This window comes from Eubalaena glacialis, chromosome 8 (assembly GCF_028564815.1).
Source record: "Eubalaena glacialis isolate mEubGla1 chromosome 8, mEubGla1.1.hap2.+ XY, whole genome shotgun sequence".
NCBI lineage: Eukaryota > Metazoa > Chordata > Mammalia > Artiodactyla > Balaenidae > Eubalaena > Eubalaena glacialis.
Genome location: NC_083723.1, coordinates 19,219,657 through 19,244,190, shown reverse-complemented (window position 1 = coordinate 19,244,190; position 24,534 = coordinate 19,219,657). Strand labels below are relative to the sequence as shown.

Below are 24,534 nucleotides of genomic sequence, written 5' to 3'. Positions count from 1 at the left end.
ACTCAGAAATGGGATCGATATGCAAAGAGGAAGAGAAAGCCTAGTGGCACAGAATATATTTTAAATTACATTAACTTACTCATGAGTACAAAAGTAATAAAATGAAAATGGTTAACGCATGCATACACGGCTTTACCATCTCCAGCCAATTCCCTTCACAGCATGTGTGAAGGGTATGACACTTGGGCCACTGAAAGCAGACACCTGATGGGAAGGGACACTTACTTTTTGGCAAATCCCCAGTGCTGGAGGCTGAAACTGTCCTGCTTCTGTCATGGGATGGACTGCTTTCCTCATGCTCGGTAAGCGGGGATCCCTCAGAAAGTGCAGAGCCACAAGCCACAGGTTCTAAGGGCCCAGAGAACAAGGATGTGGAAAACTCTGGAAACTGGGACTCAGGAATTTTATGTCGTCCATTTGGCAATTCACCATTGAATTGTTCGTAGGAGCTGCTATATGTGTAATCGCTCTCTGCATTCGGCTCATCGAGGTTATATTCCTCGGGGTTTGGGCAATCTTCCTCATCATCGTCTTCATCATCCAGCTGCTGTTCCAGTAAGAAGGGGCCATTCTCAATATGGCCATTGGTTTTGGGTGATTCTATCCAAGTAGGGTCTACGTTCGCGAGTTCCTGTTCAACATCGTCTTCATCTTTCTCAGTGTTTTCTTTCTCAGTGTCTTCTTTCTCCTCCTGGTCCTCAGCTTCGCCTTAAAAAGTTGAAGGGTAAGAATTAGAACTTGTCACTCTCCTTAACAGAGTGCAGTAGGCACTTATCTCCTCCAACAAGAGACAAATTCAAATGTGCTAACTTCATGTGCTACAGAGCAAACCACCTCTTGGCTCTCAGGGTAAAATCTTTAGGTACTCTAAATCTTATTTTTCATTTATTAAATAACTGGCCTACTCTTATTAGAAAAAGTTAGCTCTTAGGGAAAATGGGCATAAATGGAGCTGTACTTCCATTTCTACCCTCTTCTCTATAATCTTCAGAAAAGGTCTGAGGGTACATTACTGTTAAGTAAAAGCTTAATTACAAAATGAAGGACAATCATTAGCATGATAAACACATGGTGTTTCTCAGACGTTTGACATTTTAAAAAAAAAAACTATTTTGAAATATTAACATATTTCTGGCCCACATTTTACAAAGCAAGTACCAGACAGCTCCCCACGCTCTCCAATAAGGCCTTGGAGAGAACCACCTTCCTGTCTGAAGCATCAGCGCAGCACCAAGTCACCCTGCATGGTGACCTGGCGGGTCCCTACTGTGGGAGCTCCTGGGCTCCTATGCAGCCCCGTCTCCAGATTCCACTGACCGTTGTTATTCGCAGTCTCACCCTCGGCTGCCTCCTCTAATCCTGCTGTTTTTAGTTTCACCTCTGGGTGGTATTCATCATCTTGCTCATTGGAAGGTACAGCTGATGTGACGTTTTCTTCTATTATTTTCCTTTCAGCTTCTCGCTCCAATTCTTCTATTTCCTGCAGGCGCTTTTCCAATAACTCAGCCTGCCTTTTCTGCTTCTTTTTCAGTTTTTTCTTTTTGTTTTTAGATATTTTTCCTATCTACAACATGTTAAGAAAATACCACAGGTCAGTTTGCTTCTTTTTAAAGCACTACGCAACAGCGTAAGTGCTGGCAGCATGGCAAATACCAACACAGGCTGTTTTTCTCAGGTCGCATTCAATTAAAACCACATGCCCAGACATGAGATCCACATCACGGTTAGGGTTACAGCAAAACCAGAAAAAAGAAACCAGTGCTAATATCACGTAACGGGACTACCACCGGCCCTTGCCCTTAGAGGGATATAGCTTAAATCTAGCAAGTCTTTCCCCTTTAAACTCTAAGAAGAACTAAATATGCTGAGATAACTCTTGACTTTAAACAAGAAGCACCTCTTGCAAGTTTTATTTGCTGCTGCCTGTCTATAAAGTAACAATGTCCCCTCTCCTTAACTGTCTTACTCAACTGTCTGCCAAATCAGGTGTATTTCATTCATTGTTGGTCAATAGCACTGTTTGCGTTTGGGTCTCACACACTGAGCTGTTATCAACAGCCAAGACTGCAGGAACTGTAAAAAATGAGCACATGAAGTAAAGGGAAAAAAGAAAAAGCCATGGTTTCAGTCTGCCTCCAATCATGGCGAGCTGACTTGGAAAGTACTGGCAACGAGAGCCTCCAGTCTTTCACAGAATCAATAATCAAAACAAGCTGCTCAAGCCACAGCAGAACTCAGCAGGCCAGGTGGAATAATTCTTACAGCTCCCTCTCCTAGTAGGACTTCCATTCCAAACTGAGGGCTGCTGGCAGCACTCTGAAGTTCTGCACATTTCCTTCCAAAAGCTTTTGGTTCATAAAGATCTTTTAAAACTTGTAGATGACCCATCAACTCAAGACGTATATATATATATATATATATATATATATATATATATATATATATATATATATATATATATATATATATATTTTCTATGCTCGACTAGAACCAAGCCAGGTTTAGCTCCGCTGGGGTAGGATTTAATTCCAAACAGCTTGTTTCATTTGCTCTCATTCAGCATTTTGACAGGACCACAAAGATAATACTCTTTCATATTTAACTACTACCTGGAAAAAAAAAAAAAAATCAGAACAGCAGCTTCAGAGAAACAGGTAACTTAGAGGCAGATCAGAAATAATATAAAGTGTTTTTGGAACAATCACACTTAAAACCCTATCTCTATAACCTCACATTTTACCAGACTCAGCCAAGAGCACTCCAGAAAGTGCATGAGGAAAACAAAGATAGAATTTGGGGCAGCTCTAATTATCCCCCAACTCTAAAAATCACTTCACCTTATCAAAACATTGTCTTACATATTCAAGGATACCCAGCATTTATAAACATGACTGTCTTTTACATTAAAATACAACATCTGTGATTGAGAAAGGAACAAAAAAATGCACAACCAATTCCCCCAAACAATCCTTAATGAAAAATTGTTGCAGAAAGAAACAAAAACTAATGTTACAATTCGAAAAGTTCAATAATGAATAGTCACTTTTGACCAGGAGGTGAATATAAGTATATGTGTAAGTACTTACAGGTTTTTGCTGTGGAGCAGTACTCACTAAAACAAAACAAAATAAAATGAACATTTAGAGCAAAATAGATCCTTATCTTTATGTAGGTAATCTGAACTGTAAAATGAAATAACTACTGTCTTTTAATGGCTATGCAACTTCAACAACTGTTAAATACTAAAACTTCTGAATCAGAGAGACCTAAAGTTTATCCAACTCAAACAAATGACTGGCTCTTAAAAGGCAAAGCCACAGTGGTTCATATGGAGTCATTTCTCTTACTTAACTAAAATTAAATACGCATTCATTTCAAAAACAGACAATCCCAAAGCACTGACTGATAAGAAAATGGAGAAGAGTCATCCAACCAAATTTGTTTAAAGACAATGAAATGAACAATTCACTTACACAACTATGTTTGAAAACTATTTCACAAGTTTATACAACTAAAGTTAAGTCCAATACTGCAGCAAATATTCTAGAAATCACATGAACAGACTGGGCCAGTATCAGAAGCTTGATAGACTATGGTTCCGTGATCTAAAAAACACCCTGATGTTAGAAAACGAGATTCAGAAGTGGTGCACGCCCCAAGAGCCCCAGGCAGACAGAGGGCTTTTGCCCTGCAGTCCTCGTGCCTGCCTGACAACACACTAGGGCAGAGAGCACGTGAAGAGAGGGTGAAAACACCGCCCACACTTCACTGCCACCACGACACTGCGAACACCACAAATAAAACTACATACACCAATACTCAAGTCAGTTGGTCTTCTCCCACCCTGAAGTCTTTTGAAACTAATTCTAAATCCACCAGCTAGACTGAGATTGATGTAGCTGTGCTCACTGGAGTCAAGGAAGCACTCTGATGACTGAACGTCGGCTACATGAGACCTCTTGCTATAACAGACATCCCTCTGCAGAGAAGTGGGCAACACAGGACAGTGTTCCAAGGAGATGAAGCAGCAGGTAAGAATTCAATGACCTTTTAAGGGAGGACAAAGTAATTCAAATATTAAAGTACAACTTAACTGGGGCATCTTCCTGCTCAAGAAAAAGGTCTAGCTGCTTCTAGTCATCAGGCTCTTACAAAAGCTCCTAATACATACACATCTGACTCAACTGCCCCCAGTGTACAAGTTGGCAGGCTCTCAATGCCCCGCACAGACTGAAACAAAGCTGGCTCAGCCCCTCACCTGCAGACCCCGAAGGAGGAGGAGCGCCCGCTTTCTGCCACTCAGTGGCCTCGGCTGCCATCCTTCTCACATATGCATCGTCCACGCACATCAAGATGTTTTCCGGCTTTATGTCAGTATGAATGATCTTGCACTTACTGTGTAGATAATCTAACCCCTGAAGGACCTGATCACGTGAAATCAAGAGAGGAGATGACTTATTAATACCTTTATTATTTAACATTTGTTTGTAAAATAGTTAAAATCATTACAAGGCACAAAATACAATGGATACAAAGGGTTTTAGTAAAAATCTTCCTCCCACCCCGGCCCCCATAGGAACCCAGCTCTTCCCCAGAAGCAAGCAATGTGTATCATCCCGGGGATAATTTATGCTCATGGAAGCAAATGCATCTATACTTACACTCTTTTAAATAACAACTTCAGTGAGATATAATTTACATGTCACACAATTCACCGTTTTAAGGGTACCATTCAATGGTTTCTAGATGTACAGCCCTCACCACTATCTAATTTAGAACATTTTCATCACACAAAGAAGAAACACTGCACACCCATTAGCTGTCACTCCCCCTCTCCTCCCAACTCCTCCAGCCCTAGGCAACCGCTAATCTACTTTGCTGGGTTTGGATATTTTATATAAGTGGAATGATACAGAGTGGTCTTTTGTAACTGGCACAGTACTTCCATGGTTCATCCATGGGTAGCATGTATCAATACCTCATTTCTTTAAATGCCAAATAATATTCCATTGAAAATACCACATTTCATTCACTTGATGAATATTTGAGTTGTTTCCATTTTATGGCTATTATAAATAATATTGCTATGAACATTCACATACAAGTTTTTGTGTGGACATATGTTTTTATTTTTCTTGGGTATGTGCCTAGGAGTGCAGTCGTTGGGTCATACGGTAGCTCTATATTTAGCCTTTCAATGAGCTGCCAAACTGTTTTATACTATGGCTGCACCATTTTACACTCCAATCAGCAACGTGCGAGGATTCCAATTTTTTCATCATGGCCAATACTTGTCTTTTTATTTTAGTCACCCTACTGGGTGTGAAGTGTGTATCTCATTGATCTGCATTCCCATAATGGCTAATGATGTGTGTACATTTTTAATATTGCAGGAAAGGAGGATTAAATAGCCCTGGTATCCAGGCAACAGTATAGCACTGAACTAAAAGAAAATGCTAAGCCAAGATATTCATGTACTTATTATATATATCATATACATCACAAAAATTACAGAGTATGGTGACCTAAATGCAAGGCCAAAGTTTTTCTGGAATTATTTCCATTAGAGGGGAATTGTTTCAATTCTTTCCATAAGGAAAAAAATATTTAAAAAATACAGTTCATGTTCCCATACATCAGAAACTCTAAAAGCTCAATAAACGTTAACATTTGATAAACATCCTCATTCAAACACTGTAAGTCATTTAGGGGCCTTGACGACACTAGACAAGTAAGTGAGAAAAAGACAAGCAGAAGATATATAATATCAATCAGCTCTGACAAGTTCTCAGCAAAAAACCCAATGCTCCTGTCTACCTTGAGTTCCTGGCTAAACAATCTTAACAGACGACAAAACATTAGTAAGTCAAGGGAAAGAAGTTTCAGAAGAAAATGAAAGGGAGACCTGTCTCTTAAACAAGATGAAAATCCCCACACATATCTAAAAAAACTTTTCCTTGGAAATACTTTTACATGACTTCACTGACTGAACAACAGTCGAGCTCCTGTAACAGACCATACACCCTTCTAGATGTTTGACACACAGCAACAGAAGTTCCCTGTCTCCATTGGGCCTTGACTTTTTACCTTAGAATTAATATTGAATGTTTTAGATAATACTTCGATTAGAATATGTCTAAATTATGTTTAAAATGTCAAAGAACCAATAGGAAGAAAGAGGTCATTATATATTTCCATAGAGAATAAGGTTATAATCCTGAAGGGAACACAATCCAATGAGCCTGTATGTTATTCACTGGCATTCACGTATCTTCTTCGAACAAACTGAAATATCATGTGGAGTTTTTATATCTGAATAACAAGAGAAATTATGAGAAGTACAAGAGATTAATGGACAGGTACACTGATGACTTCTAGCCTGCGGAAGTAAAAGGAATTAAGAGTTTTTAGAAACTTTAAACTGTTTTAAATTATTCCAACTGAAACTTCATTTCAATCATCAAATATTAACTCAAAGTTAAAATGTCAGCATCTTTCCAAAAATATCTTTTCACCACTACCCATGCACAAGTTGCTCCTAACTTTCCACCTTAGTTCTTTCATAGTTCTTAGGTTGTTTTACTGTGCGTGACTCAGGTAAGAGTTAATGTGATCCAGTATCCAAAGGTGTTAAATGAATTCCAATGACAATGAGGCACTTGAGAGGACAAAAGTGTTCTCAGAAAGAATTTAAGGTTCCAGAGTTTTAATACTGGCTGTTGCACTCCACAGGGTTAACCTTCCTCAAGAAGCACAGCTTGTGTCTGACAATGAACAGAAGGAACAGACTATCACCGGGATAAATTAAGTTAATTAAGATAATGCAAATCTTAAAGGAAACAGTTAAGAGACAGCATGGAGCACTGTTAAATCATGACCTTGGGACTCAGACCACTCCTGTATTACTGCTCAATCACTCATTCACTAGGCAAGGTACTTACACTGCCTGAGCTTCCATTTTCATATCTATAAAGGGGGGAACATATCCATTAGACAGAAATATGGTAAGAATTAGAAATAATGTATGGAAAACTCACAAATACAAGGTCTAGCTCACAGGAAACTCAAACTAAATGGTAGAAATGAACTAAGTCAGAAGACTTGTATTGATACTGACTTAATAACCATAACTTATTAAATTTCTAAGTCACTTATTAAATTTCTCTGGGTCTCATTTCTCCCATCTATAATATGAATGGGCTCTACCTGATAAAACTCTGATTCTTTTAATTCTAGACTAATATATTTTTAAAAAAATCTTTAGCTATAAGAAGAATGGTTTTATTTTCAAAAACAGTATTTCTGTTCTCAGCCAGTGAAGTTAAAGCAATTAAGCACCCCAGAATCCAAAATCAAACAATAATGATGGGCAATCTTACAACCATTTACGTTGAATAATTATGATCATGAAAAAAAAACAATCAACGAATCAAGCTTCATGCCCCAGGATAGACCTCTGTTGCCTCACTTGTCTTATCACAGCATGTGTCTCTCTTGCCTGCAGACCATACTTAGTCTCACCAGCAGGAGGCAACACAGGCTGCAGAGATCCTCGGCTGCCATCCGCTTGACCAGGAGTCGGCGATCAGCGTAGCCACCGAGGGGCCAGGGACGGGGCTGCATCCCACTTAGGGGACGGAGATCACACCCCAGGGCGGGGCCAGTTTTCTGCATGCGAGTCAGCAGCAGTGCAGACCTGGAGGCAGAGTACGGGCTGGGAGCCAGGAGACCCTGCTCTGGTTCAGGAACTGACTAGCTATGGCTCCCCTTCCCTGACCTCAAATTCAGCCAGAAAACAAGGGCTTGGTCAGCACAGCCTCTAACGTTTCTTTCTAGGCACCTATGAACCGGGTCAGAAACCGTCTGTTATGGTGTTAACAACATAAACTGGCTCTTCTCCACCTCGGCGTGCTAGAAATTGGTCCTGTCGCAGACATAAAAGGAGGGAGTTGGGAATAATGTGGAGGTTTCACGTGAAGGTGTCTCCCTGGCCTGCTGGCCACCCAGAGGGAGCTTCCTCCCAAATTCTAAAATGCACAGAGGAACACAAGGACAGCAACTGTCCACACTGTCTCCTGACTGGTCACAACGTGGGCACCTTAACAAAGGACACAGGGCGAGCAGACGGGGCAAAGCCTTGTGACGCAGCGCCCAGGGAAACCAGACGGGCAGCACTGCTCCGAGACACTGATGCTTGCAGGGGTGGAGGGAGACAGCAGAGGGCTCTCCTCAAGCCAGAAGCTTTGCTACTGGAAAGCGAAGGCACCCACCGGATCTCTCTTCCTCGCTAGGACAGACAGGAGGTAAGTGCTACAAGCTGCTCAGCCGAGCACATGCCAGACTGAATGGAGAAGTGTGGCAAATACCTGCCTCAATCACAGAGGACCAGAACCAGGGGACACGGTCCTCATCCGCTCTGTCCCGAAATCGCCCTCTGCTCCTCCTTCTTTCTAACTCTGACTAGTGAGAGCTAATGAGAAAATTCAGCAGCTGTACTTCACTCGTGAACATGGTCAGGATGAAAGATAAAACACTGCGCCCAGCACTGAGGAAGCACACAGGAATGAGCTGGGAAAGGGGCTCAACTCCCTTGAAGGAAGCGACTTCCCCGAACTTCTGAGCTGCATACCCAACATTTTGAGGAGGAGAATTCCAAGTTAGTACAGAATCATATGTACTACCACACTGATCAAATCCAAGAACATAAAAATGTTTACCAACTTAAAATTAATTTTCTATTCTAAAATTGAACAATACTGGCTTGATCATAATGCATTCATTGACAAAAGGACCAGTGAGATCATTTAAATGGTAAATAAAGACTAAGTGTAGGGCTTCCCTGGTGGCGCAGTGGTTGAGAATCTGCCTGCCAATGCAGGGGACACGGGTTCGAGCCCTGGTCTGGGAAGATCCCACATGCCGCGGAGCAACTGGGCCCGTGAGCCACAACTACTGAGCCTGCGCGTCTGGAGCCTGTGCTCCGCAACAAGAGAGGCCGCGATAGTGAGAGGCCTGCGCACCGCGATGAAGAGTGGCCCCCGCTCGCCACAACCAAAGAAAGCCCTCGCACAGAAATGAAGACCCAACACAGCCAAAAATAAATAAATAAATAAATAAAATTAAAAAAAAAAAAAAAAAAGACTAAGTGTAGACAAACGTAGAAGTAAACCATTTCCACAAACAGAGACATGAATGCATCCTCTTCACAAGACATGCTATCATTTAAAATGCTCTCCAGTCTTCCTATGCAGACATTTCACACTACCCGGCAGTCGAGAGCATGGATTCCGGATTGCACCACCTGTATTCCAGTCTTGATTCCCCACAGTAACTGTGGGCCTGGGGAAAACTTTTAACACCTTCCTCAGAGTGGAGGTAAGAACACCTCTGGCCTCACAAAGCTGTGCTGAGGACTAGACAGCATAATACAAAGAAAGCACTTAAAACTGTGAGTGCCTGAAAGAGCATAATAAATGTTAGTGACAAGCATGATAACAGAAAGAGTAACGATAATTCAAAAATCCAGGGCTGCACGCTGTACCTACGTATCGTAGCAAAGTCATCAAAATCAGAGCCTTGCCCTTACCAAGCTTCATTTAACGGCAAGCAGCCACTTCTTCACAAGGCTTCTGGAAAGGGCAATGAATTAAACCATAAGGTTTTAAAAAGTAAAATACCGGCTACCCTTTGGAGTACAGAAGAAAATAAAAGCCACGTTTAAAGAACAGCAACAGGGACTTCCCTGGTGGTGCAGTGGTTAAGAATCCGCCTGCCAATGCAGGGGACACAGGTTCGAGCCCTGGTCCGGGAAGATCCCACACGCCACGGAGCAACTAAGCCCGTGTGCCACAACTACTGAGCCTGCACTCTAGAGCCCACGAGCCACAACTACTGAGCCCTCGTGCCACAACTACTGAAGTCTGCATGCCTAGAGCCCGTGCTCCACAACAAGAGAAGCCACCGCAATGAGAAGCCCGTGCACCGCAACTAGAGAAAGCCTGCGCGCAGCAACGAAGACCCAACGCAGCCAAAAATAAATAAGTTAATTAATTAAAAAAATAATAATAAAGAACAGCAATAGCATTTTAAAGCCCCATCACCTGTGGTACACCTTGAATGCACCACAAATAACAAACACTGACAACATAGCACCCTTTTTCTTCTTTCGGCTTTAGAAATAAAAGCTAAACATAAAATAGACTTCAATAAAGCTGATTTTAAAAGAAAAAGAAATGAAAGCTGGGAGGCAAATACACCCCACGCCTGAGGCCAGAGAAGCAGCCTGGGGGAGGCAAGGGGGTGTCCTCACCACGATCACCAGAAACCAGAGGATGGCCCTTCCTGACCATGCACAAGGTCACCAGGGCGAAACAAGGACAGTTAAGAACTGATCAGAAGATTGATAATAGTGTATAGGAAACCCTGGAAAAGCAAGTGATTCAACTGTGCTGTGACTTTTCAAAAATAAGTGGGAACCTTTATCTACAAACCCTTCAGATCACAGAAAGGTCAGCCACTTTGTACAGTAAGAATAAGAGGAACATACATTTCTTCTTTCATTTAGGGAAAGCTAACCTCTCAAAAACATTTCTTGACTTCCTACGATGTGAAGGAAGCTACAAAGAGATGTGAAACCTACAACACATGATCTGGGACTCCCAGTGCTCAGAATATGCAGCTGGGGAGACAGGACGGCTGCTCTGTGCTGGTCACCATGCTGAAAGCTTTATCAGCAGTCCCTCCAAACTCATTTCCACAATAAAGCCACAAATTATGCATTATCATCCTGATGTGACAAATGAGGACACAGGCTTACAGAAGTTAAGTAATTTGATCAGGGTCACAAAGTAGTAAGTGCCAAAGTTAGAATTTGAAATTAAGTCTATTGCCAAGACTTAAGTGTACTCATTACACTTTCCTCCATTCCAGTGGTTCTCAGCAAAAGGAAATTTTGCCTCCTCGAAGACATTTCACAAAGTTCAGAAATATTTTTTTAAGTGTCACTGCTGGGGTGGTCCTGGCTGAGACAGACATCTAGTGGGCAGAGGCCAGGGATGCATCTAAACAACCTACAACGCACAGGGCAGGTCCCTACAAGAAAGGACTATCCAGTCCAAAATGTCAGTAGTGCCAGGGTTGAGAAACTTTGGCCTACACTATAAGACCCTGCAATCATTAAGAAAGGACCAAGTGTAGGCTGCAGCCATCCTTCCCCAAGGAGGGAAGAAATATTGCTCTTAACTAGGGTAGAGTGGGAAGCCTTTATCACAGAAGTGGAATTTTGGTTGAGTCTTTATAAACATGGGTAGAATAGAAAGAATGGTATTTTCTACAGCCTAGGGCAAAAGAAATAAACCAAAGACGTGGAGCTTAAAAAATGGCAAAGTGAGTACTTTCTCTAAATACCCTACAGAAAACTAGTAAAAATTTATGTATAAAAATTCTGGTAAAACAGCATTTGTTTATAAATGCTTGGGACATCTCTGAATATTCGTAAGAAAACCATCACTTGGTTGATTCCAGAAGGGAAACTGTGTACCTGAAGGACACTTAACAAGTCATACCTACTTAAACGATTAATTAATTAATGGGGAAAAATTTACCTGCCAGGAGGTAAGAGCTAAATTGGGGTTTCTAAGGGGAAATACAGGCTTTCACTAGATGGCAGAAGACCTTAAACAGGTTCACAAGAAGAGCAATGATTTAACTTTTATTGGACATAAGCTGAGTACAAGTCCAAAGATATTATTTGCTGCTTGGGAAAATGGTAAATGCATGTGCTCCGAAGCCAGACTACCTGGGTTTGAATTCCTGCTCCACCACATACACTTGTTATTTCTTGACTAGGGCCAAGTTACCTAACCTCAGGTCCACTTCCATAAAATAAAGACAGTAAAAATACCTATTTCATAGACTTATTGTGAGGATTTAATGCATTAAAATTTGCAAAGTACTTAGAACTATGCTTGGCACATAGTAAGCACTGAATAAACATTTATAATTATTAATAGCAGTATCCCTTTACATCTTAACAATAATCTAGTAATGAAGGTACCATTATTATTCTCATTTTATTGATGATGAAATTATGGCTTAAAGAGATTAAGTAACTTGGCCAAAGTCCTTTAGCTAGAGTAGGGTATACAGTTGTCCCTCAGAATCTGCAGGGGTTTGGTTCCAGGACACCTACCCACCCTTCGCGGATACCAAAATCCACAGATGCTCAAGTCCCTTATAATAAAAGGGCAGCAGTATTTGTATGTAATCTACACAATCCTCCCACATACTTTACATCATCTCTAGATTACTTAAAATATTTTATACAATGTAAATACTGTGTAAATAATTGTAAATAAAATGTAAATGCTATGTAATAGCTGCCTGCACAGCAAATTCAAATTTTGCTTTTTGGAACATTCTGGAATTTTTTTCCCCGAATATTTTCAATCCATGGTTGGCTGAACCCATGGACACATAGAACTGTATTTGACACCAACACCCAAGCTCTTTATCAGTCTACACATTGCTTCATGAAAGCCAACATTAAGCTTCAACAACAGGCAATGAAAAGCCACTAAAGGCTTCTAGATAGGGATACGAACTATTAAAACAAAGTTTTACTTAGGAAAGTAACTGCCAACAGAAAAGAGAATAAACTGACGTGAAGAAGTAGAATAAGATGGGCTGCACTCTGGCAGAGTAGATAGAAGCTTGTGAAAAGGTGCTGGCTGGAGGTGATAAGGACCGGAACTAAGGATGGCGGCGCTGGAAACGGAAAGAACAACAGGAGAAACATATATGGCCAGGAGGGATCGATGGCTAGGTGACCAGGGGAGCGTGGTGGGAGACAGCAACAGGGATGAGTGAAACACAGTCAGCTACACTGGACTTCAAAGGTGCCGGAGGCCACACAGTGTAAGAATATTAGAAAGCTGGCCTACCTTGTCGTGTTCTGGGGAGTGACAGAGCTGAGTAGGTCTATTAATAAAGGATCTTCCCAGTACTACCCAGAAGTCAAAAGTACTGAACCCACCGGATGGATCCAAGGGAATGAAGGGAAATTCAGGCATATAGATTATTACCTGGGATATATAACAACTTACTACTTTGAAAGTTACAAGTTTAGGGGGAAAAAAAATATCCAGATTTCATGACAGTATTTTTCTTAAAGAAAATTAAAGATGGGTTGACACCAGAGCAAAACAAAGCTTCTATTAACACTACCTACAAGAACTAAGTGCAGACCACATAAAATCAAAATTCCATCTTGAAACCAATAAAACACTACAAGAGTTCTTCCTCTCTAAGGCACAGTGTACATGAATTAAAGTGAGGATAACACATTCATTAAGTCATTTGTTCATTCACTAAGTATGCATTAAAGTTCCATTAAACTCCAAGAATTTCATCTTTAGAGTTAAAGACTCTTTTACTTGCTAAGTAAGGCAAGATTTTGTTTTTCCATTCTGGAATACAAAATAAATATCGACGGTTCATCTGCTAATTCGTCTTCTCCCAACACTGCCAAGCCTGAGTTATGGTGACACCTAGAGCAGCAGTAGACATCTTAGAAAGTATAGGGTTCAAAGGAATGAGGGAACCTGTGTGATATACATTCGAACTGCTATTTCTGAAATTATTTGCTTTTTGTTAAAATATGTACATCTTTTAATATTTCCAGGATTTATCAGAGATAAATCAGAAAATTTAAATTGGATAATTAAATTTTTTCAGGGGACTTCCCTGGTGGCACAGTGGATGAGACTCCAGGCTCCCAACGCAGGGGGCCCGGGTTCGATCCCTGGGCAGGGAACTAGATCCCACATGCATGCCCCAACTAAGAGTTCGCATGCCACAACTAGAGAAGCCTGCGCGCCTCATCAAAAGACCCTGCGTGCCGCAGATAAGACCCAATGCAGCCAAATAAATGCATAAATATTAAAAAAAAAAAAAAAAAAAGAATTATGGATCAAGACCTGTATTTCAGGTCTAGAAGCCCCAGGCAGGTCTAGCTCAAGCTCTGGGCCTGGGGACAAGGAAGGGGCTCCAAACCACCTAGCCCTCTTCTCAAGCAAACCAAGCAACCTCCCTGATATTACTTACTCTGCAGAAATATGCATGGTAATTATCCATTATATCAGAATAGGTAATCCAGAATAAAGCGTATCTGCAACTTTCCTAATTTAGGCTCTAAGGGCAATGAGTCAAAGACTGGTATGTTCCATGCAGAAAACTGAATCTGGTAAACATTTCTAATTAGAAGGAAATCTTCCATATGTGTATACTTCCATTCGATAAATATCTGCTGCAGCATCAACACCGAACCACACACCAACAGAAGGTTTTCTATTGTCAAGGCAATTGAACGAAGTACAAATACAATACTCCATATATAACTTAAACGTTCCTTAAATTATCTTTCATTTATCCTTCATCCAAATACGTAGAAATAGCAAATAAACACAATACATTATATATTTTTTTCTGTATTATTTTCTAAGGAACTAAGTGGGACATTTTGTAGTAATGATACTGGATAAAACAATTTCTCATTTTACTGTATCACTTACCTGAAAAAAGATCCATATGCCAAAAGAAATATATCCTTGACATTTACATATTGCTCCCTTTACAAGACAGAATGGCTTATCATTAACTAAATACAAAACTGCTTTAATAAGTTAAAAATGTTATGCACTCTGATGTATGTATTTATTTCTAAAACTGGAGAGAGAGATATATATGTGTTTGTGCATTTCTTTTTTTTTTTTAAAACAGGAATTCGTGTTGAAAGGCTAGCCAGTTAGGTATTGGGAGCTGGGGGCTGCCGTCATAAGCCTCACCTGTCGAATAATGCTCTTCACACAACGTACTGGGAGGCCTTGGTAGTTGGATTTTATGATCCACTTGAGGAGATGGTGGCCAAGCACTTCGAAGACCATGCAGACATCTGGGACAGGGTTAAGGATCATTTATGGATACATTTCCTGCAGTGACGGAATTACTAAAAGCAGCATCATTGTGGCACTTGGCAAAACAATTATTTCTTTATAAAATGCAACTTCAATGCTATCAATAATACCAAAAGTGGTCATTTGCTGTTCCTCACCTAAATAGAAAGATCTAAATGTACTAAGTACCTACCATGTGCCATATATGATTTAATGTGTACTCATAACAACATAAGGAATGAGGAGAGTAAACCTCGGGGAGTTTAAAGAACCCTCCTGCCTGACACGATCCAAAGGTGGCAGAGTCATGACTCAACTCCACACTTACCCGCGCTCTCAAGCACACCTCTCCTGACAATCAGCCTTAACGAAAACGAGCAAGACTGAAACCTCACAGAAACTGATGAGGAAAAGAATAGAGAACTCTCCCGCCTTAAATGTCCTGCCTGCCTACCTAAATTTCTATCCTATACATCACATAAAAAAAAAACTTTATAAAACAGAAATTTACCAAACACAGTGAAGACATTTAATCTTTTCCTTCAATAATATCTTTCACTGGGTCACTAGATCAATTTTAATTTTTTAAGTTTTTAAGAATGTATGATCACAATTTAAGACATGGCATGGCCATTAAGACCAACCTATGATAATGAAATCTCAGGAATCTGGGTTTTGTTTTTGTTTTTGTTTTTAACAGAAATTCTAGTCAACCACTGACCCTCCAGAACTGTGAGCCACCAAAGTCCCGCATATAAATATATTCGTGTCATTCATACAGAAAGATTTTAAATGGCTCTGAAACCCTTTGAGAATATTTTGTTCACCCCTGGAGACCTATATACAGGCCTATAAGAAGGTCAGATGAGTTAATATTTTTTACAATATCTGGATCTACCACATCATCATAGTAACTATTGCTTTAAATATCTTTAATAAAAATAAGAAAAATATTTCTATGACACAGGACAGCATATGTGCTACAGACTTATGCATAGATGATCTAAAGCTAGAAGTTCCTTACTATTTCCCAAGCTCATTAAAAAAATGGCAACTAAGGTCTAAAGTTAGTAGCAGGCATAGAGCCGAAGCCCAAAGGCTTCTAAATTATGACCTGAGTGTTCTCAAAGCATTGACAAATCTGGACTACTTAACAGCAGAAATAGCCACTGGAATGTATTCAATATACATAAAAAAAAAAACTCCATTTACCTACAAATCAGGTGTTTTCTCCAAAGAAACCCTCTCTCTATCAGCTGTCTTAAGAACTGCCTCCCAGATCTGATGCAAGAGGAAGGGCTGCCCTGCCTGCACATAAACAAACAGGCTCACTTGGAGACCAGGGGCAGAGAAGGACCAGCTCTATCTTTCTATCCATCAAGAGGGGAAAATGCACTTTGCAGCTAGCAGAAAGGATCTTGAGGCAAAGGGGGAGGTAACATCAGCAGTCACCGGAACTTGCTAGTATCCCCAAATCCGACCTCTAGAAGAAATATAAAAACCTCAAATACACAGGGTGTGAAGAGAGTGCTTCCCTATGGGATTAAGACTTAGTAGATGCAGAAACAGGCTGTCATTCTGGGGTGTAAGCTGGGAGAAGGCTTTGTCCTCAGGTTCTGGAGCTTGAACAGGTCAAATATCAAAATGCTGGATCTGTTCCAAACATGATAAAGGAAAGAATAAAAGATCAGGAAGGAGGAGAAGAGCCTGGCTCTTGACACACACCTGGCACTCACCAGTCACAAGATAATGAATACACGGTTCGGTATTCCTGAACCTTGGGGAATGAAGGTATTGCCTAGATCAGGCCCATAAAGGGCTATCTCAGAGGATCCAATATTAAAATATGGAAACAGCATTCTGGAAACTAAAGGCATTATCTCTTCTCTCCACTTATGCCAAAAGCTCTGAGCTACAGGTTATTCTGCTGTCACTGCAACCCCTGGGGCTGCCCTTTACCAATGCCCTGGGCAGAAGGAGGGTAAAGGTAAGACAAGAGCTCCTTCCACACTACCCCCATTCACTTCCTCCTGAACCCTCCCTCCCCCGAAACTACTAAGCATGCAGACAATATAACAGCAGCCCAATTAAAACTGATATCCTCAAAAGAGAAGGGAGGTCATGAGATGCCCCTGCTCCACTTGTAAGACACACTTCTTTTCCAGAATCAGAACTAAGGCCTCCTTATTCAAAAAGCAAAAGGAACAATTCACCTTATAACTAAGAAACTTTCACCTTTCAAGAATCATATAACATGAAGACGTTAGAGGCTGCATGTGGAGAGTGAAAGAGCAAACAGAAGTGTATAAGGGCTTAAACTATTTCCATTTTTTAAAAGTAAAAAGAAAAACTAGAGTATAATTCAGCCATTAGAAAGCAACAGAACCATCAGAAAGGATACGTATTCCATTCATGCCTGAAATTTTGAAGTCATCGATTAGCTGTACCACCATGTCTTTATTTGGGTCAGTGGGATCACTTTCTCGAACCTATAGAGAGAAAAATGAATTCAAGAACAGAAGTGTTTAAGACTGAAAGTCATTTCCATTGTACCAACCAAAACTGTTTAATAAACGTTTTAAAAAATAGAAGATTCAGTATTTGAACTTACAAATAATAAATTCAATTAATTTAGTAAAACCCAGAAAAATCCCTCTGTAAAATTTCGTCATTAACCTTTCTTATATCATTCACATTTTTGTAGTACTTACACATTTGAGCAATTTTATTTCATCCAAGGCTGTCTCTGTATAATGCTGGGCACTTTTTACAACTTTCATTGCAACAAATCTTTTTCCCCTTTAAAAAAAAAAAATGCATTAAAAAAAATTTTAACAGAAGTGATCATTTATAATAACTCTAATAAACTAGACATCATAATGAACTCTAATAAACTCCAATAAATAGCAACTTTCAATAAGCTTTCCTTTAAAATAGTACTTCTCAAATTGTGGGGTTACAGTAAAGCAGTGGGATCATGTGTCAATCTCTTCTTTGCTTTGTGTTTCTGTTTTGTCCTCATAAAAATCAAGTAGACTAGATAGATGTCAGAGTTCATCACATATGGTTAAGATCAAGTATTATAACACTTTTGTTTCAATTCACACACACACTACACATGTGTACGTGTACTCTAAGGATGTAGTTTCATATTATGGGTCATGGCTTTCCAAAAAAGTCGAAAACCACTGACTGGAAAGGCCTAAACATTATTAATTTTATATTTGAATGTTTTTCTGGTATGGATGAATTACTAGAAAAACAATATGACCCGAGTGTAGTGCAATTACAATGAATAAGCCTCAGATATAAAGGCAGAAGAAAATTAATATTTCAAGATGACAGGCAAATGACCTTCAAACTGAGAGGGGAAAGTCTGACTAGGTGGGGCAGGCCTGTGCTGTGTGCTTTACATGTCACAACAGAAGCAGGTGTGCTCCTCAGCCTTAGCTTGATATAAAATAAAGATGTTGAACCAGACCAGGAATCAAAAGCACGAATGACAAGGAACACTTACTGCATATCCCAGCACAGCCAGACAGTAGAGAAGTGTCCCCATCCTAGCTTCCTAATAACATGATACCGGCCATTGAAGAGGTCTCCAATTTTCACTGGATGATAGCCACCTTTTATTATTTAAAAGAAAGAAAAAATTAAATTAAATTTCAGAAAACTAGTAATGGAAACTCGTTCTTCCTTGTCAGTTCCTGATACCATTAAATAAAACTCTAAATAATAAAATCAGATTTAAAAACATGTTTAATAATACAACATTTTTCAAGACTATCTTTCATCAAGAGAAAAATGCCCCCTATGCCTTTCTTTTAGGCTTTTTTTTTTTTTTAATTTAACTTAGAAAAGCAATGAACCACCCAGCATGCTGTAACAATAACTGGAGGTTTTATATTTAAGTCTAGCTGTACATAATATGTATATTCTAGCTCTTGACATTTCTAAACGATCTTTTTTCTTCTAAGCAATAAGTTAAATGCAAATCTTCTGGGGTCAGTATACTACAACTCACCAGAACAAAGGATGTGTACTCTGCATAGTTCTGCGTACACCAAGAGCTTATGCATAGTCAACAAGGAATTACATAATACATGACAATTTACCCACCAAAAGAACTTGCTACTCTCACCACTCTTCCTCAACCTAAAGCTCCTGCCAGGAAACAGGCTGGAGAGCAAGAGAGAGCACCCAGTGTTAAGGTTGACTCTTGGGGAGGTAAGGACGCTTCACAGGCATCTAAAAGACCTTCACTTGACATCGTAAATAAAATAAGCAGGGTACAAAGTAGCATGCGAAATATGATACCATATTTTGTGAAACACACAAGAAAAAGTCTGGGCAGATAAGATGTTAGCAGCAAACATCTCTGGATATAAAATTACTCTTTTATTCTTTTTTTTTTTTTTTTTTTTTTTTATCTATTTATTTTATTTTTGCTTGTGTTGGGTCTTCGTTTCTGTGCGAGGGCTTTCTCTAGTTGCGGCAAGCGGGGGCCACTCTTCATCGCGGTGCGCGGGCCTCTCACTATCGTGGCCTCTCTTGTTGCGGAGCACAGGCTCCAGACGCGCAGGCTCAGCAGTTGTGGCTCACGGGCCCAGCTGCTCCGCGGCATGTGGGATCTTCCCAGACCAGGGCTCGAACCCGTGTCCCCTGCATTGGCAGGCAGATTCTCAACCACTGCGCCACCAGGGAAGCCCTCTTTTATTCTTTTTATTTCTATTTTACTTTATTCGTTTTCTCTATCTCTTCCAATTATTTCCTAAAAAAAAAATAAAAATACTTTTCTACATTTCATTCTTTAACATCTACTGCTCTATTTATTGCAAAAATGTTCTCACTTTTTACATCTGCAGAATTCTTACAAATCACTCAGGAAAGACATGGATGTTTTGTGCCTAGTGTTGAGAGGCTCAAAGCAGGAAGCATCTAACCCACATGCTCCAGTATATCTAACAGAGGGCCAGGAGTAGCAGTTCAAGAAGTATTATGAATGCTGATGAATATTTAAACTGTGTTGAATTAATAAAGCAGGAATTTGACCAGATACTAACTTTCTATGATTTTTACTCTCATACCACCCTTGCTTTTCCTGGATTTTAATATCAAAGTCTATAACAACAATTTGGGCAAAAGACATGAACTGAAATCGTAAATTAGGAATAAAATATAGCAAATTATTAAATGAATGAATGGGTGTTAACTAAACTTATTGTGGTAATCATTTCTCAATATATAGATGTCAAGTCGTTAGACTGTACCGCTTAAACTCAAACAGTGCTTAAGTCAATTCTATCTCAATAAAACTGGAAGACAAAATGGCTTATTACTTACATACAAGGCTAAACCAAAATTAAAGTGGGCTCTGAGTTCACAACACAGTGTTTAAATCATTCAGATTAACAATGAAAAGGACGAAAAGAAATCGACCATTATTCAAGTAAAATTAGGGATACTGTGCTAGGCACTTTATTTTCAAAACCAGGATCCATGAAACAAAAGTAAACTGAAACATGTTGCAGACTTTCCACAAGGGGAGGGAGCAGGGGCGGGGAAGGAAGAAGGGAGAAGTTCTGCCTGGGAAATGCTAAGTTGAACAAAGCAAGCAGATTTCTTGACCAGAGTGGTTCTCAGAGCCCAGTGTCTTAACACACAGTGGGAACCTCTAAGAGAACAGGATGCTACAAATTCCAGACAGGTCTGCTCACAAAACCATTTCTTCAAGGAGCTAGCCACATTTCACAGCACAAAGTATTTAGGAAACACTCACGTCTACTGTTTCTTACAACATGTGTCATTATTTCTACACTGCTGAAGTGGGCAAAAGTCTCAGAGATAGTAAGTAGTCAGTTCAGGGCTGGAAACTGGGTCTGACTCCAAAGCCCACCACACTCTGTTCACCAGTAAGAAATGCACTCCATTTTTAATACCCAGAAGACCATTTCCTGGTCTTACTAAACAGGAACACTTGATAGTTTAATTGAAAGTTACTTACCACTTATTTGCATATTATTGCTAACATGAAGGTTTCTAAATTTAAAACTAATTTAATTATGCATAAAGAGAAGAAACCTGTACCGCTATTATATGTTTCAGATTTGAATTCTTGAACAGCCAGAGTGTGTACATGTGAGCTAAGATAGACAAGCACTATTTCCAGTGTAATCACAGCATAAGAACAGCTGTTCCTTTTCTCAACGGGACTGAAAGTTGAACAAAAGAAATTACTTAGTCCAGTAATTTCAAGAGCCCTCACACTGAGAATACTGTGCCAGAAAATAGGCCAACTAACAAGAGGTGCATAAAAGTAAAACTTAAACACAAATATAAAAACAACTGAAAGCACTAAACATATCCTAAGTTGGTTTTTTTTTTTTTTTTGGCCTTGCCGCGCAGCATGTGGGATCTTATTTCCCAGACCAGGGATTGAACCCGCGCCCCCTGCATTGGACGTGTGGAGTCTTAACCACTGGACCGCCAGGGAAGTCCCAAACATATCCTAATTTTTATTTTGAAAATCTGATGTACACAATTTCAAATCTGCAGTCCATATATCGTCACATCCTAACTCCCAGATTTCTACAGGAAATGACAGTCTTTCCGAACATTTTTCAATCTCTTCTCAAAGAACAGAAACTAACACTCAGGCTGCCAGAGGGTGGAGCACATCTCCCCACGGCAGCCCACACCAATCGACTCAACATCCAGGGAACTAAGAGAAAAAGGATACTCTTCTCCAATTCCCTCAAATTAGCAAACAACACGTGCCACGATGGCTATTAGCAGAGGATACCCCGTGGCCCACAACACTGTCCACACAAAAGGAATCCTAAGACCAGCCAAAGACTAGACAAGGCCCCCTCCTTCTGCTTCTTCACCATCAGTCAGTACAGAAGCACAGGAAAACAGCAGTGCCACAGAAGGACCCTGCTGATGGCATCAAGCAGAGAACCAGGAAGGGTCCAGCAGTTGAGGACTAGCTTGACTTAGGGGTTTGGTTGATACAATTGTACCTCACTATTTATACTATTTAATATAAAAATCATGCATTTATCACTTAAAAGTTTTCTTCTTTTTCTTTTTTTAATTTGGCTGTGCCACGACTCTTACAAGATCTTAGCTCCCCGACCAGGGATTGAACCCACGCCCTCAGCAGTGAAAGTGCAGAGTCCTAACCACTGGGCTGCTAGGGAAGTCCCCAAAGTTTTCCTTTTATTCTTAAAAAGTAAATGTTAGATTGGATTACAAATACATGAGAGCAAGAATGGATTGTTATGCAATTTTTAAATTCACTCCGACTCCTACCTCCCAAGCACACCCAAAAAAAACTATAACTAATGCTCTACCTATATCATTTATAAGGCTTCAAAGAAGACAATTCTGAAACTATCCTTCTTAGCTGTTTTGGGGGAATTGTTGGCCAAGATAAAGATGACTCCCTTTTCCTTGCTGAGCAAAAAACAGGTTCAATTTGAATAGTAAATCGAAAGTTCAGAACTCTCTCACAGGCAACAGTCTGGAAGAATTTTCAGCAAAGTCTCTATTTTCTATCAAAAAATATTAAGTATCATTTTCTTTCACTGACCCTAGTTTCTTAGCCCTCTGATGGTGATGTTTCAAATTAAACAACATATAAAAAGGATAATACATCATGACCAAGTGGGGTCTAGTCCAAGAATGAAAACTTGTTTAATATTCAAAAATCAACAGATGTAATTCACCATAATTAACACTAAAAAAAAGAAAAACTATATAGCAGATCAACAAACATACAAAAAACATTTCACGATATCCAACGTGCATTCCCGATGAAAATTCTCAACAAAGCAGGACTAGAAGAACATCTATGAAAAATCTACAGGTAACATCAGTCCTAATGGTGAAAGACTGAATGCTTTCCCCACCTAAGATCAGGAACAAGGTAAGTATGCCTGCTCTCCCTACTTCTATTCAACACTGGCCTGGAAGCTCTCATCAGCACAATCAGACAAAATAAATAAACAAAAAGGTATCCAGACTGGAAAGTAAGAAGAACTATCCGTAGCCGAGCAGGAGCCTATGGGGCCTTCCCAAGACAGACCCCTCCCCCATGTCCTCTGCAGCAGCTCCTCTCTGAAGTACCAGATAATAGTATCTCATGCATATTTCCTGAGTTTTTCAGATGCTAAAACCACCAACAAATGTTACAAATTAACCACCTGATGATCATGAGCAGGTAGCCCCCAGACCTTCTGCTGCCTAAGGAGTGATCATCATCAACCCATCAGAGAACTGTGCATGAGCTGATCACATACCCTGGGATGCCCCTTCCTTACCTTTCGTTTAAAAATGCATTGCTGAAATTTCTCAGGGAGTTCAGGGGTTTTTTGAGCTTCAGCCACCTGTTCTCCTTGCTCAGCCCTGCAATAAACCTTTCTCTACTTGAAAGGTTTCTCAAACTCGACGTTTCTGCTTGATTGGCCTCACTGTGTGTCGGGGACATGAACTTGCACACAGTAACATACCTCTATTCATAGACAACCTGATCGTCTACATGAAAAAGCTTAAGGAAGCTGCAAAAAAGCTACTAAAACGAATGAGTGAAGAGAGTAGCAGGATACAAGCTCAAGATATAATAATTAACTGTATTTCTACATACCAGCAATAAACAATGAGAAACTGAAATCTTAAAAATAGACTTAGGGATTTCCCTGGTGGCGCAGTGGTGAAGAATCTGCCTGCCAATGCAGGGGACACGGTTCGAGCCCTGGTCCGGGAAGATCCCACATGCTGCGGAGCAACTAAGCCCGTGCGCCACAACTACTGAGCCTGTGCTCTAGAGCCCGTGAGCCACAACTACTGAGCCCATGTGCCACAACTACTGAAGCCTGCGCACCTAGAGCCCGTGCTCTACAACAGAAACCACGGCAATGAGAAGCCCGTGCACCGCAACGAAGAGTAGCCCCCGCTCGCCGCAACTAGAGAAAGCCCGCGCACAGCAATGAAGACCCAGCACAGCCAAAAAAAAAATATATATATATATATAATGTATATAAAATATACATATATAATATATATAAAAAATATATATAATATATATAAAATGTGTACATATATATATATATATATATATACACACACACACACATACATACACACACACACACACTTAGGGGACTTCCCTGGTGGTCCAGTGGCTAAGACTCCATGCGCTCCCAACGCAGGAGGCCCAGGGGTTCGATCCTTGGTCAGGGAACTAGATCCCACATGCTGCAACTAAGAAATTGAATGCCACAACTAAAGATCCTGTGTGCCACAATTAAGACTTGGTGCAGCCTAAATAAATAAATAAATAATTATATTAAATTTAAAAAAAAATATGTGTGTATACACACACACACACTTAGGAATAAATCTAACCAAAGATGGGAATGGGACTTCCCTGGTGGTCCAATGGTTAGGACTTGGCGTTTTTCCCAGCTGTGGTCTGGGTTCAACCCCTGGTCGGGGAACTAAGATCCTGCAAGCCGTGTAGTGAGGCCAAAAAAATAAAAATTTTTAAAAAAAGTAAAAGGATTAAAGAAGCAAAATAATC

At 40.1% G+C, this 24,534-nt stretch overlaps 1 protein-coding gene across 8 annotated transcripts in view; it reads right to left on the bottom strand.

The window, feature by feature from the left end:
* The window catches only part of SRPK2 (SRSF protein kinase 2), a 227,511-nt gene that overhangs the window by 24,909 nt on the left and 178,068 nt on the right, over positions 1 to 24,534 (bottom strand). For all 8 annotated transcript variants that reach the window (XM_061197618.1, XM_061197619.1, XM_061197611.1 and 5 more), the window contains 8 exons: positions 18,469 to 18,577; positions 17,663 to 17,750; positions 17,353 to 17,440; positions 14,844 to 14,950; positions 4,259 to 4,424; positions 3,087 to 3,112; positions 1,318 to 1,564; positions 226 to 708 (listed from right to left, as the gene is read on the bottom strand). In XM_061197618.1, the coding sequence (XP_061053601.1) occupies positions 226 to 708; positions 1,318 to 1,564; positions 3,087 to 3,112; positions 4,259 to 4,424; positions 14,844 to 14,950; positions 17,353 to 17,440; positions 17,663 to 17,750; positions 18,469 to 18,577 (1,314 nt within the window). The remainder of the gene's footprint in view (positions 1 to 225; positions 709 to 1,317; positions 1,565 to 3,086; positions 3,113 to 4,258; positions 4,425 to 14,843; positions 14,951 to 17,352; positions 17,441 to 17,662; positions 17,751 to 18,468; positions 18,578 to 24,534) is intronic.